The sequence below is a fragment of the Corvus hawaiiensis genome, chromosome 6 (assembly GCF_020740725.1).
Source record: "Corvus hawaiiensis isolate bCorHaw1 chromosome 6, bCorHaw1.pri.cur, whole genome shotgun sequence".
In the NCBI taxonomy this organism is placed as follows: Eukaryota; Metazoa; Chordata; class Aves; order Passeriformes; family Corvidae; genus Corvus; species Corvus hawaiiensis.
Window position 1 is genome coordinate 48143395 of NC_063218.1, and position 13165 is coordinate 48156559.

Below are 13165 nucleotides of genomic sequence, written 5' to 3' on the forward strand. Positions count from 1 at the left end.
ATGCTCTGCTGCCTTTCCCCAGCCCCTGGCTGGATTTGAAGCTTGGGGCTGCCTGCAGCAGCTCCACAGATTGTTTTTCAAAAAAACGGAGTTGTGTTAAAATATTTCGCACAAGGAAGAGCTGAAAATATTTCCTGTGTGAGGGAAATAAGTGAGGTTAAAAAAGCTAGTGCTGGACGGCTTATTATGGGATTGCTCTTGCATATGCTGTCGGCAGTGGATATTTGGGGTGCAAGCTCTTTCCTCTCTTCCTTCCTTCCTGAAGGGCAGAGCTGTTCCCAAGCCCTTGGAGGCAAATTGAATCATGTCCTTGTCCATGGATAAGCCACTCTGTGTATCCAAGGGGAAATTTTAATTAGAGGCCTTGCAGATGGATGGCTGTGTGCAGGGAGCCTGGGCTCCCCAGAGATTCGAAGCCGTATCTATTGTGACTGGTTGGTGGCAGGAGGAGGGAGAGGAAGGCTCCCTCCTTGGCACTTCTGAGGAAAAACACCTCCCCAGCTCCTCCAGACCCCACGGGTAGAAGATGTTCTCCTCCTCCCCACCCCTCCTTCCCTGGGGGCTGCCCTCTCCTGTTCTCCTGCTGGCCTGGCCTGCCCTAGCCAAGGGAGGTGCACAGGGGACTCTTGCACATCATTGGTCTGAGAAGGTCTCTATGCCCTTAAAGAGAAGGTGGATTTTCTGCTGAGCCACCCGAGAAGCCCTTTTATACCTCCTTACTCAGCCAGCTGCCTGAGGCTCGTCTGTCCATCCTGTCCAGCCAGCACGACTCTGATTTTCTCCTCCAGACTTGGGTGAGCCTTTTTGCATATCTCTTAATGACCCAGCTTGCTCTTAGGGAGTGATGGGGGAGCAGATTTGCTTACCTGAGTATTCGGGAGATAAATACCAGGTGGGGGTGGCCTGCTGGGAGAAACAGGGGTGCTAATAAAACTTCCTCCATCCTTGCTTGTCAGAGAGGGTCTGTGCACTGGAAAGGTTCCCTCTGTCTCTTCCAGTGAGTTTTTTTCCTTTTGATTTCATGCTTTCCCCTCCCTTGGCTGGTTCTGCTCTCAGTTTGAGTGGCGAGGGCAAGTGAAGCCTAACGCTGACCTCCCCAGGGCCATGGGATTCAGGATCCTTGCCTGCTGTGACTGGGCTACGCTCCCTGCTTACACCCCTTCCTCCAGTTCCCTACCCGACCCTTGCAGTGCCTTCCTCCCCAAAAACACCCTTGGACAGGCACCGACATCCAAATTTATGGTGTCCTCCCGGCAGAACAGGTGATTCAAGCCCACGTCGCGGGCAGCGAGCTGCAGCCCGGCGTTGTCCCCTTGGTTGCCCGGCGTCGCTGCGGCCGAAGCGGGAGCGTGTGCTTGCGGGGCAGGGATGGCAGTAAAAATAGCCGGCGTTCCTCGGCCGCCCCGGCTGCAGCTCCGCCACCTGCGGCGGCTTGTGCTGCGCATCGCTCCGACCTCCCTGAGTCACGGGGGCTGGCACCGGGGAGAGGCTGCCGTCCCAGGAGACAGCTGCAGCTCCTTCTGCAGCTCCCTGGCCATTTTTAGAAGCACTTTCCCCCCCTCCTCTCTGAAGTAATGTGATGGGCCTGCACATTTTCCAGGATAATGTTTCCTTGGCCCTGCAAGCCGCGCCTCCTGCCTCGGGCATGAGCCCCCGTTAATGCTTCCCCTCCTGACGGAGCCTCCCAGGTCTGCAGACCGCTGCTTTTGGGGGCCTTGTCTGCCCTGCAGAGGACTGGCTTGGGAGATGCAAGCAGCAGATATTGCTTTGCTAGAGAAGCAAAATTCTATTTGTGTGGAAATCATTTACAGCAAAGGAAAGGTGCTCTTCCATCTCTTCCCTAATAAGGTGCGTTGTACGTGTAAATTTTCCACTTAAAGCAAATGCAAGGAATTGTCTGGGGATTTTTTTTTTTTGTGCCTATATCAACTCAACCACAATTTCCAACCCTGCTCTACATCACCTGTGCTGAGGTTGCTGCAACAGGCTCCCCTGTCCCACAGAATGTGTGCATACACTGGCAGCAGCACCCTCTGAAGTCCTTCCTTGTCACCTGGGGTCACTGCCAACCCTTTGCAGGCTTTGAGATATTTCTTGTTTATGAAGTGAAGTAAGGTTGAATGGCAAAGTAAAGCAGTAAACTGAAAATAGCTTTTACCTTTTCTTTCTTCATTGAATAAAATGGTTTTCTGGGGGTCAAACAAGAAGCATACCTGCAGGAATCACTGTCACAGATCTCTCTTTTTCTGGCTCAGCCCCACCTGGTCTTTTCCAGAAGTCCTTTGATGCTAAGGTTTGTGTTGCTATGAGGAAATGTTTGCCTCTTGTCTACAAACTGCAGCCTAGTTCCCTATATGATGAAAAATTGGTGAAGTTGGGAAACGAGAACAGACCTGTTCCTCATTTTATTTTCTAGAGGAGTCTTCCTTTGTTTTTAAACCCAAGAAAGTGACCACCAGCATGAATAGTTATGAACTTTTTTTCTTGGTTTTCATTTCAGGCTCACAACCATCTAAACCAAGATGTCTGAGTAAGTTCCCGTTTTTCTGTCTCCAATATATTGTTGGCATTTAAAAACTTTTGTTCAACCATCAACTTTTTATGCTTGTTAAAATTCTTCTGCTTGTTTTCAGTTAGGATGCTAACTAACTGCCTTTTTTTCCTCTTTCCCCGTTCTCTTCCTTCCTTTCCTTGTCCATCTGCTTTTCCTGAACAGTGAAGAGGTAAGTGTGTTTTGCTGGGGTTTTCCCTTTAGCGATGCTCATGGCAGCAGTCCTGGTTTCACTGTTCCTTCCTAGGAAAATCAGCTGCTGGGGGTGTGTGTGGGAGGAATGGCTCATCGTTATTTTCTTGCTGACTCCTCCTGGCAAACACGTGAAGGAGAAGAAAAATCCCTTTTGAAAGGCTTTTTTTTGTCTCCTGGCTTGGAGTTAGATGCTTTTTTCCCTCCATTCCTGCTTCTCCAGCCGGCCACGAGATGGTGCTGGGAAGGCAGTGGTCCAGAGCCACCTCTCCTCCATCATCCATCCACCATCCCGCCCTTGGCCTAGCATCCTATCCTCTCCTCCTTCCCCACGTCTACCCCTTCATTTCCTACACACTGAGCACTGAAAAATCACTTCTAAAAGCCATTCCAAGGAGATCTGGATCCAGGGGAGTGTGAGCAGGGTGGAGGTTGCATTCTTAGCAAGTTTTCCCCGGCTTCTGGCAGAGCCAGGTGGGGCTGGGGGCGCCTGGAAAAATGCAGGGGAAGGTGTGGGAGGATTGTTCGTGGCTTTGTCACTCCACATTTCCTCTTAGCAAATTGCTCCATCCTTCATTTCTGCTTGGCATCTCCCCATATGTCTGAAACACCACAAGCTCCAGCTTGCTCTCACCGAGGGAAAAGAGGATGTCAGGGACACATAGAAACACCACAAAATGGTGCTGATATCCAACACATTCTTTTACTCCCCATCAAACCCAGACCTCCCAGAAAAGGCTGGGAGGACACTCTTTGCTAAGGTACCAGTTTTCAGATGGAGAATAAGCCCTGGACTAACAGCCCTCAAGGAATCTGATTACCTGATGGTTAATGGTGTGCTGCATCTCTGAGCATGGTGCCTTTTCTCTGCAGAGCCCTCCAGCCCTGTCAGGAGGGCCTTGGCACCATTTGCATATGCAAGACATGTCATATTTTGTTACATTTCACTCTGCACATCCTTATCTACTTCCTCCTCTATGCAGCACAGACCCACACCCAAGTGCTGCTTTCTACTCCCCGCCCCTCAGCATATCAGATGTGTTTCCCCTGGGCTAGCCCAACTCAGATGTGCCCTGTCTTCTGGGTGAAATGCTCAGGAAACAGCTGAAATGCAGAAGTTGTGGGTTTTTTATAAATAGGAGCCCTGGTCCAGCATGACAAGTACAGAAGGGCAGCCTGTGGTTGTGTCTGTCCTCCATCTGTGATGAGCCCCTGCTTCAGTATCACTTGTGCTGGGTCTTTTCAGCTTCAAGAAATTACACAGCCTTCATGTTTTCACCTGTCTGGCTGTCCTTGTCACCAGAATGTCAGAAGGACACGTGCCTTGGACTGCTCAGAAAGACATCCCACAGCTCCTGAGTGCCCAGGGACATGGGGGTCATTAGCTTGAGCACAAAGTAAAACACATCTGAGTGAAGAGGAAGTTAGAGAAAAGGCTAAAAGTCCCAAGAAGACAAGTTTGAAGTCATATTCTATATATATATTTTCAAGCTCATCACCCTTGTTATCTCTTCCTGAGGGACTTTGTAGGTTTTAGCTACCTGAGGCTGGCAAATCTGGGTTCAGCAGGGAGCCTCTTCCTTGAGTGCTGCTGGTTTGGGGACCAACTGTATGTCAAGCTGTCCATCGTGGCTGGAGCCATCTTGCAGGTCCTTGGTGGACTGTGGCATTGCATGGGGAAGGGCAATGGAAAGGGGAATGGGGGCCTGATAACCTGCTTTTCTCTTGTTTCTTCCACTTGCAGAAAAGGAGGAGGGCAGCCACTGCCCGTCGGCAGCACCTGAAGGTACGTGGCACTGCTGTGGCTATGTGATGTGTGTCCCGACCTTCCCATCTTCCATCCCAAGCCAGCCAGCTCTCAGCACTCTCCCTACTAGAAGAGGCCACAATGCACAACGTGGGGGCCCCCCCACCCCACTTACTGGGTCTCCACCATGTCCCTTGCTTGGAAATGGTGGTATTGATGGGAACTCCCCAAGCTGCCTCTCCATCAGGACTCCCACTCCCCTGACGACCCCCCTGCCCTCCTTCCTTGCCTCCACCCAGTGCTGACCCTTCTCCTGCTGCCTTCCAGAGTGCTATGCTCCAGCTGGCTGCCACTGAAATAGAAAAAGAAGCAGCTGCTAAAGAAGTGGAAAAGCAAAACTACCTGGCAGAACATTGCCCTCCTCTGTCGCTCCCAGGATCCATGCAGGAACTTCAGGTAAAGGCTTCTTTAACCCCCTCAGTGCTGGAGCAGAAAAGATTTGACTCCATCAGTCAGCCTGTCGGATCTAGACCAGCCTTCCCATCTTGACCCTATTCTCACCTGTGTTGCCTTGGAGCCAGATGGACCTGCAGCTGGCTTGAGAGGCAGATGGGGTCTCTCTACAAAAAAAAGGGATCTGGCTGGCAGGAAATATGTGTTTTAAATGTTGAGGCAGTAGCACGGAGATTAGGAGCTGGCTGACAAGCCATTCTTCACCTCAATCCCCTCTAGTCTTCTGGACTGAGGGCTTTCAGAGCCAGAGCAGTCAGGAGAGAGGTACTGTGTGTGTGGGTCCTAGCAGTCAACATCCCTCTCTGCTTTCCTCCCAGGAGCTGTGCAAAAAGCTTCATGCCAAGATAGAGTCAGTGGATGAGGAGAGGTATGACACAGAGGTGAAGCTACAGAAGACTACCAAGGAGGTGAGTTTACCCTGGAGCCATCCTTCAGGGGAGTCTCCAGCCTGTTCCTCATGCCTCATGAAACCTATGCCCTGCTCTCTCTCTGCCCCCCACCCCCATTTCATCCACCCCAGCTGGAAGACTTGAGCCAGAAACTCTTTGACCTTCGTGGCAAGTTCAAGCGGCCGCCGCTGCGCAGGGTGCGCATGTCTGCTGACGCGATGCTGCGGGCCCTGCTGGGCTCCAAGCACAAGGTCTGCATGGACCTCCGAGCCAACCTGAAGCAAGTGAAGAAGGAGGACACTGAGAAGGTATCCTTCCCTCTTCCCTTTTTCCCTAACAGGAGTTGGCCCCCACCCTTCAGGGCTCACACTTTCCTGTATGATAGACAGGGTTGAGAATGACTCTTTCTCCATAATGTTCTTCTTCTTGCTCAGTATTTCCTCCTCTGGCACCCATGATGTTGAAACAGGAAGGTGCAGCTCAAAAAGATGTATAGCATGGGTGGAACTGTGTTCCTCTAGCTGACGTGGGGGTTTCCACGGGTGGGCTGGTGTGGGGCCCAGGCTGGATGGGTTCTTACCCTGGGGGGCACCACTCGCACCAACGCAACCACCCCTCCCCCAGGAGAAGGATCTCCGCGATGTCGGTGACTGGAGGAAGAACATTGAAGAGAAGTCTGGCATGGAGGGCAGAAAGAAGATGTTCGAGGCTGGCGAGTCCTAAGCACCTGTGTCTCCACACCTGCCCTCCTCTCCCTGCTGTCCCCGCTGCCCCGCTGGGCTCAGGGGCGCTGACTGGGTGCCATTTCTCTCTAGTTTTGCAAAGAGCTGCATCGTGGCAGCAGTGATGTAAATAAAGCTTTGGTGGGAGAGGTGGATGTTGCCTGCCTAGGTGGCCAGACCCCGACTCATGCCATGGTGCCTGCAGAGACTTCCTCACTGTGGGAGTCCTGGAGGGGATGGGGAAGCTTTGGTAGGGGCTGTGCTGAGGGGATAGGGGACCTCTCTGCTGTTGGTCCCCTCCAAAGCTGCAGATGCTCATGCCCTTCCCCAGTGGTGAAGAGACAGAGATAACAGTCCAAGACCCAGGAGGTGTTGCAGAACGTCATCAGCAGGACGTTGTGGGGAAGAGCTGGGAAGGGGGGAGAGGAGTGGCATCTGCAGGGCAGAAGCAGACCCTTTGGCTCCAGTGGGATTTGGGAGGTGCAAAGTCAGGACAACCTTGGCAGCACCTGCAGCAGCACCCTGGAACTGGTACGGTGTAGGGTGCTGTGGTTTAGAGATGATGGCTGTCACCAGAGTGGCATGGGCAGCTGGGGGGGCAGTGGGTCACTCCTCTCCCTGCCATGGTGGGAATGTCCATGCCACCCACTTTTCTTTTGGGTTAGCCCAGCACTTCCAAATTTCTAGCTGTCGACAAGTAAAATCTTAAATCAGTCTCAACGGTTTTTAGAAAAAGAACAAAACAAAAAAAAGCCCCAAATTCACCTTCCTTCTGCCGTCTCCCATCCCCCCAAACCCTCAGCCCGTGAAGTTTCCGGCACAGCTCACTTCTTCTGAGCACAGGAAAAGTGAAACAGTGGCAGCACCCTGGTGCTGGAGCTGTGCGTGCGGCCACCGTGCCAGCCAGGGGAGAAGATGTCAGACTCGGAGGGCTGCCAGGAGGGTGCAGAAGGAGTGAGCCAAGTGGGAGATGAATCCCCTGGGGAGAATGAGAGGTAAGGCCTGGGGACAACACAGCTGCCTTCCAGTCCTGGGATACCGGGAAGCTGGGAAACTGGGAGGGCATGGTGGGAAAGGAGGATGTGCAGCCAGAACAATGATGAACCACGAGGCTGGAGTGGGTCAGATGTTCTGTCAGGCTTTTGACAAGCTTCTCCAGCTAGGAGGAGAGTTAGATTTTCTAAAGGTCTCATCCCCTTTGAACTTCAAAGCCCTTGGGAGGGGGTTGATCGAGTGGGGAACGCCAGCTCCAGAAGCAGGCAAGCTCAAGTGAGGGGTCTGGTGACCTGGAGCTGCTCTGTGGCCGAAATCAGCCCCATGTCTAAAGACCTCTCTAATGTGGAGATCAGCTGCCTCCTCTCCTTGCTGGGCACGTCTGATTTCTTGCTGCATCCCCTATGTCTCCAGCTGAATTTACCTGGCAATGTTTCAGGCTGGCTGCTGTAAAGTTATATATCTCCCTGTGCTTCTGCTCTGCTTTATTGCTTTATCAGCAGAGACTGTAAAATTTGGGGTCTCTTCACTCGAATACAGACAACTTTCCATGGGGGCTAAAAGAATACAGATCAGTAGCAGAGACCACATCTGTCTGTGGTGGAGGCAGACAGATAAGCTCAGCAAAAGTGCATCACCCAGAAGTATGGAAGATTTGGACTGGGTTCAGGCTGAGCATCCAGGGAGCTTAGGAGGTTGCCTGATTTTTCACCTCCAGCTTCAAAGCTTGCATTAGCATTTCTCCCGAAGGCTTCTGAGAGCCAGCGAAGCTAATGTTGACAGGAAAAAAAGCCCCTTGAGTGACAATGAGAGGAGAAAGGTGTGTCATCTCCTGTCATCAGTGGTGGCAGTAAGTGCTTCGGCTGACACCTGACAGCAATTAGCCTTGGCTGAAGATTTGACTGGAAGCTTCAAAAGGTGCTGGAAGGCTCTATGCATGACTCGCTGCTGAAACAAAGGGGAAGCCTTGGCTGCTGGGGGAGCACAAGGCTTTCCTCAGCACCGGGATCGATGTGATTCCCAGCATTGTCCCTGCCTGGCTGTGTCTCTGCTGCAGGCTCAGCTCACCTCGAGCAGCAAGGAGCAGGTGCTGTGTTTGGCCCAAGGCAAGCAAACCTTCCTGCTCCCCTCTTTCTGCAGTAAGTGCAGGTACCTTGGTGCAGGCAGGGCCACCGGTGGGGTCTGCTGGTGGGGCTGGGTGAGCTTGTTCCCTTTTCTGTTTCCTGCTGGAGTTTCAGCTAAATAAAAGGCTGTCTGGAGGAGTCTGTTCTGTTGCACTCAGACCCTTACAGCCTTGTTTAAAAAGGGTGTGAACACTGACAGCAGGGTGGCGCATCCCTTCCTCTCTAGCTGTGTTCTAGAATCTTAATGAAATATGAAACTTGATGGCAAAAATAGTGAGCAGAAATGAGTTCCTCTTTGTTTTAAAAATATGAAGAATAACTTTCCCTTACAATTTGTATAATAGTTTCATGTGCAGCTCTAAACTTCTCTTGCTTTTCCTTGTGCTGTTTAAACGTTTGCTAGACTCTGGTGATTTCCACTCCCAAAATGGAGGAAGGAAGTGCTTACTTGCTGTTTTGGGTCTACCTTTTCTCACCCTGTGGCTAGCTTATCTTCCTGATCATCCTCTCCTGGACGAAAAAGCTCTTTTCAAGCTGACCCATGGATGGATGGAGGCAGGATAAGGTTCTAAGGACAGCCTAAAGCATGATGGATGTCAGAGCAACAATCTTGTGATGGAGCTGCCAGGAGAGTGAATCCCAAGGCTCCTGGGTGTAATGCACAGTGGGAGATGGCAGGAGAAAAATATCAGTGCTGTGTGTCCTTAAACAATGAACTTTGTCTATTTAACTGTGCCCAGTGTATATAGAAGAGGAGCTTGCATTAGAAAATGTCCTAGAAATCTTAATTTGAACATAGCCTACTCTGTTCCCTCATACAAATTGGGACATACTGGCAAAGTCCTGCTGATGCTGGTGTAACACTGCTTAAACCAGACCAGTGTTATGCTCTCTTCCATGAACTGGACTTGCTATATGGGAAACTGCTGTGGTGTGAGCCTTCCCAAATAAGTGAGAAGCTGGGGGGAGCTCTGGGGAGGTGGCTGCTTAGCTTGTCCTCCCTTGATGCCCAGGGCTTGGGAACCCAGTATGCACAAGGTCTGTTACTCAGAGCTCTCTCCATAAAGCTCTGGAGGCTTCAGATAACCCCTGCCTTTAGTTCCTACCCCCATAGCCGTGCACATCCCTTTGGCTGTGCTCTGCAGGATATCTGTACCTGGGAGGCAGATTGGCTTTTCCCCTGTCTCCTTCCTCCTGGGTCTTCCCTCCCCATGAGCTGCAGGGCAGGGAGCCCTTGGCAGCCCATGTATGGTCACTGCCTGGGGGGAGGCTCTGCTGTGCCAGCAAGCCCCAGGCTTTTCCTTGCCATGTCCATCCCCAGCTGTCTTGAATTCTCCAGATCCTTAGAGGAGCCTCAAGGGTCTTTGCTGAAATGGCTGCTGTTGCTAAGTATACCCATGGTTGGAAGGAGGTTGTTTGGGAAAGCTGATACTTGGAGAGTTTTTGGACCCCTCAGTACACCAGATTCCTTGGGAGTAGAATGGAGGGATGGCTGATCCCTGCTCAGGAGTGACTGGTCACAGTTTGACCCAGCTGGGCTCATTAAAGTGGAAAAATAGTAGGGAAATTAACAGGGGAGGCCCAGATGGATTATTTAATGAAGCCGGGTTATACTTATGGTTTCCAAATTGGATATAGGTGCTCTGGCAGTGGCATTAGGGATAAAGAACTGTCTCTAATTATAGGAGGTATCAGGTGCCTTCACTGTCCTTTTCTCCTTGGGGAAAAAAAAAATAAATTAAGCCTGGCTTGCCTTGCCTTGCCTCCGAGCTTATTTTGCTATGTAAAGCTATGGGTTTGGAGGAGTGTGTGTTAAAGCAAGGGATTGCCCAGCAGCCTTCATTTGAATTGCACTTTTCTTTTGAAAACACTAAAGACTCTCTGCTGGCTGGAAGGCTGGCTTTCTTAAAACTCTTGATGTGAAGTCTGGCTCTGAAGCTTGTGGGAATCCCTTGCCCCTGGATTTTGTGAGGTGAACTTACTTCAGAGGGTTTAGGGCTTTTCCCCAAATCTGAAAACCTAGAGATAACTGGAAGGGCTGGCTGTGCAGAAGGGAAGTGCTTAACCCTGGCATGCCCTGGGGATCCTGGGCCCCTCTGCTCTGACCCTCACTGACCTCGCTAATCCAGCCTTGACTGATGCTCTGCCTGCAACCCCCTTTGCATCTGTCACCCCTGTGACCCACATGCCCAACTGTGGGGTCTGCCTAGGGGCTGAGCTGACTCCTTGCTGCTCTGGTGCTCTCCCCAGAGCTGGGCTTGCTCCCAGCTAGGCACTCATCCAGCCTGGCTGCTGCCTCTGTCAGGACACTGACTCACATCTGGACAGACCACCTGGCCAGGAGGTGCTCGTCAGTGCCATGTTTTTGTTGGGAACAGCTTTTTCTTTGAGGGGGGCGGGACTGCTGGCCCAAATAAAGTTGTTGCTCAGGCTCCAGGAGGCCTTGGTATGACCACCAGACTCCTGAAAGTGTAATCTGGCTCTGACTGACTGCAAACCTGCAGTGGTGCTCAGGGGCTCACAGGGAACATCAGAAGGATTTGGTGCTCTCACTTCATCCTTCCCATGCAGCCCTCCTGGCACAGTCCAGCTTTGCAAACCTGCCTGGGAGGGATGGTGCCTGCTCACCTGGAACAGGTGAGGGAGGGCCCTGCTCCCCCAGCTTGCACAGCAGCTTGGACCTCCTGCAGCTGCAGTTCCTGTTCCCTTAATATGAGCCCAATAAACTCCTCATCAGGCTGAGTCTTTGGGGATTACTGAGGAGGTGCTTTGGCATCCTTTGAAGCCAAATGCACGAGGAATGGATCTTCATGCTGTGGTTCTGTTCTTAAGCCTTTCAGGATGAGAAACCTTGGGGATGTATGTCAAGGAAAGAAAGACACAGGGGTGTATTTGTATGGCCTCTTTACCCAGGTCATGTTCTGGATCGTGGCCATCTGGTATGGGTCAAAAGATATGTCCTAGGAGGTGTTGCACATTCTGGGAAAGCAGCTGTCCTGCCTGGCATGGATTTGGTATGATCAGTACTACAGGAGCACCCACGGTGTCGCCACGCTGGGTGCTCTGTGGCTATGCCCGTGGCCTCCTGCCTCAGGGAAAGAGGACAGGTTATCTCTACTGCGAGGTCAGACATCTGAGGTTGAGATGTTTAAGAAGGGGAAGGGATGCCCTGACTGTAGAACTTGCCCACTGTGGGTTTGGTACCCAGAAGAGGTGGTTTCCTAATGGACCTGTGTGACATCTGCCAGGCCTTGGCAGCTGTCTCAGGTAACCCAAGGCATCCCCTGCTTGACACCCATGTTTAGGCACCTGAATTGCTTCCTGGTTTCCCAGTATCATCTAGGAAGCACAGTCCACTAGTGAGATTTGAGCCCAGCTCTCCTGAGGCTTGGCCAGGTATCTGGCAGTCCTCGGCCTGTCCACATATTCCACAGAGGCTCAGCCATGAGTGGGTTAACCAGCCCACTTGGAGCCCATGGATATTTTCCTTGTCAGTGTATCCATCCTAACACACACCAGATGTGAGAGGCAGCCGTTGAAGTGTCTTAATCCCAGGTTTCGGCACTCAGAGTTGTCTTCCTCACGGGCAGGTCTCCATTGGCTTTCTGGGGGCTCCACTCCTGCAGCCCTCTTTGTCTGCAGAAGAACTTGCAGCAGGGCAGGACAGAGTATCTTCTGTTATTTGCTACTTTAAACAAGTCCCTCCTGGGATGGGCTGCTAGGGCTGGCAGCAGAGCTCCATCTTCAGTCATACGGGGGAGTGTCAAACCCAGGAACTATTTGGGTTCAGCCCGTCTCACATGAGCAGTGGTGGTTCCTAGCAGCCTGGTGCATGTGGTAACTGTCCAAGGAATACATGGGTAAAGAGGAAGATACACGAGGCAACCCAGCTGGAAATGGCAGTCACTGGGCTTCTACTGGCTTTATTGGTGACTTGCATCCAGTGGTCTGAAAACTTGGGGCAATCTGCAAGCAACTGATCTGAGAAGTGCAAGACTTGGGTTAGTTGGAGCTCAGTTTATTTGGATTTCTCTTGCTATTGCACAGACATGTAGGCCCAAATGCTTTTGCCAGTGTATGTCAGCACCATCCCTCTGCCTGCCATAAAGAAAGCTCTGCCAGTTTGCATCAGCTGGAGGTCTTCGGTTCTTTTGCTTATGTGCTCATTTTGAAAACAGATTTTGTTGTTAAGGATTCATTCTGCATTACCAAGGAAGCCTCTCTCCCAGCTCTAGGTATCTGTTGCTTGCTGCAGCTGAGTAGACAGTTTGTGCAGTGCCTTTTATCAAGTCCTTGCCAGATAGTTTGGAAAATATGATCTCTTCTCCTGTGCTTGTGCATGCTTGTGCTTTTCTGCTGCAGAAGCAGTTTCCTTTCCAGTGCAAGCTTGCTTTGGAGCCATTAGCATTGACAAACCCGGAACTATTGACAGACCCCAAACAATCACGGCTGCCAACTATTTGGGAGGGGCAGGGTTCTCTCCCAGTAAAATGGATGACAATAATAATTTCCTCTTAAAATAAGTGCTTCCTTGCAGTTGCCACGTAGCTTCCCATAACAGGAGCTGACAGCCTTGTGCCCAAGCTGAGCTGTCTTGAAGGGCAGACTACTGTGATACACAGGCTGCGCACCCCTGCTCTGGTGGGACTTCTTCCTGGGGCTGGCATTTGTCTCTTCTGCTGCTTCTCCATTCCAGTTGCCATCTTCTTGCATACAGCAGTAGCTGCCCTGTGTGCAGAGAGGCTCCTCTGAGCTTTTTTTTGGGCCTCGCTTTGGAGCATTAATGACTGTCTTCCCCCTTGACGAAGCCACGCGTCTTCAAGCTTTTTGGATACATGAAGATACTTTTGTGAGCCCTTTCAGAACAGCTCCTGTCTTTAGTCCAGCTTCGCGAGGCAAGCATGGATGGATATGGGCAAGCTGATATTAGATGC

The 13165-nt window shown here is 51.4% G+C and overlaps 2 protein-coding genes across 2 annotated transcripts in view; both read left to right on the plus strand.

The window, feature by feature from the left end:
- Positions 1-689: 689 nt before the first annotated feature.
- On the plus strand, positions 690-6267 carry TNNI2 (troponin I2, fast skeletal type). Its single transcript, XM_048306417.1, has 8 exons — positions 690-794; positions 2501-2530; positions 2717-2723; positions 4488-4529; positions 4818-4946; positions 5321-5410; positions 5524-5700; positions 6017-6267. The coding sequence occupies exons 2-8, from the start codon at positions 2523-2525 to the stop codon at positions 6113-6115; spliced, it is 552 nt and encodes a 183-aa protein (XP_048162374.1). The 5' UTR covers positions 690-794; positions 2501-2522; the 3' UTR covers positions 6116-6267.
- A 684-nt stretch (positions 6268-6951) lies between these two features.
- The window catches only part of LSP1 (lymphocyte specific protein 1), a 48770-nt gene continuing 42556 nt past the window's right edge, over positions 6952-13165 (plus strand). The window contains exon 1 of the mRNA XM_048306361.1: positions 6952-7109. Coding sequence (XP_048162318.1) covers positions 7030-7109 — 80 coding nt within the window. The 5' untranslated portion in view covers positions 6952-7029. The remainder of the gene's footprint in view (positions 7110-13165) is intronic.

Bases quoted from the DNA above. Each gene is read 5' to 3' on its own strand.
- TNNI2 (XM_048306417.1), top strand. The intron at 4,947-5,320 runs GTAAAGGCTTCT...CTTTCCTCCCAG, and splicing joins GATCCATGCAGGAACTTCAG to GAGCTGTGCAAAAAGCTTCA. The intron at 5,411-5,523 runs GTGAGTTTACCC...CATCCACCCCAG, and splicing joins TACAGAAGACTACCAAGGAG to CTGGAAGACTTGAGCCAGAA.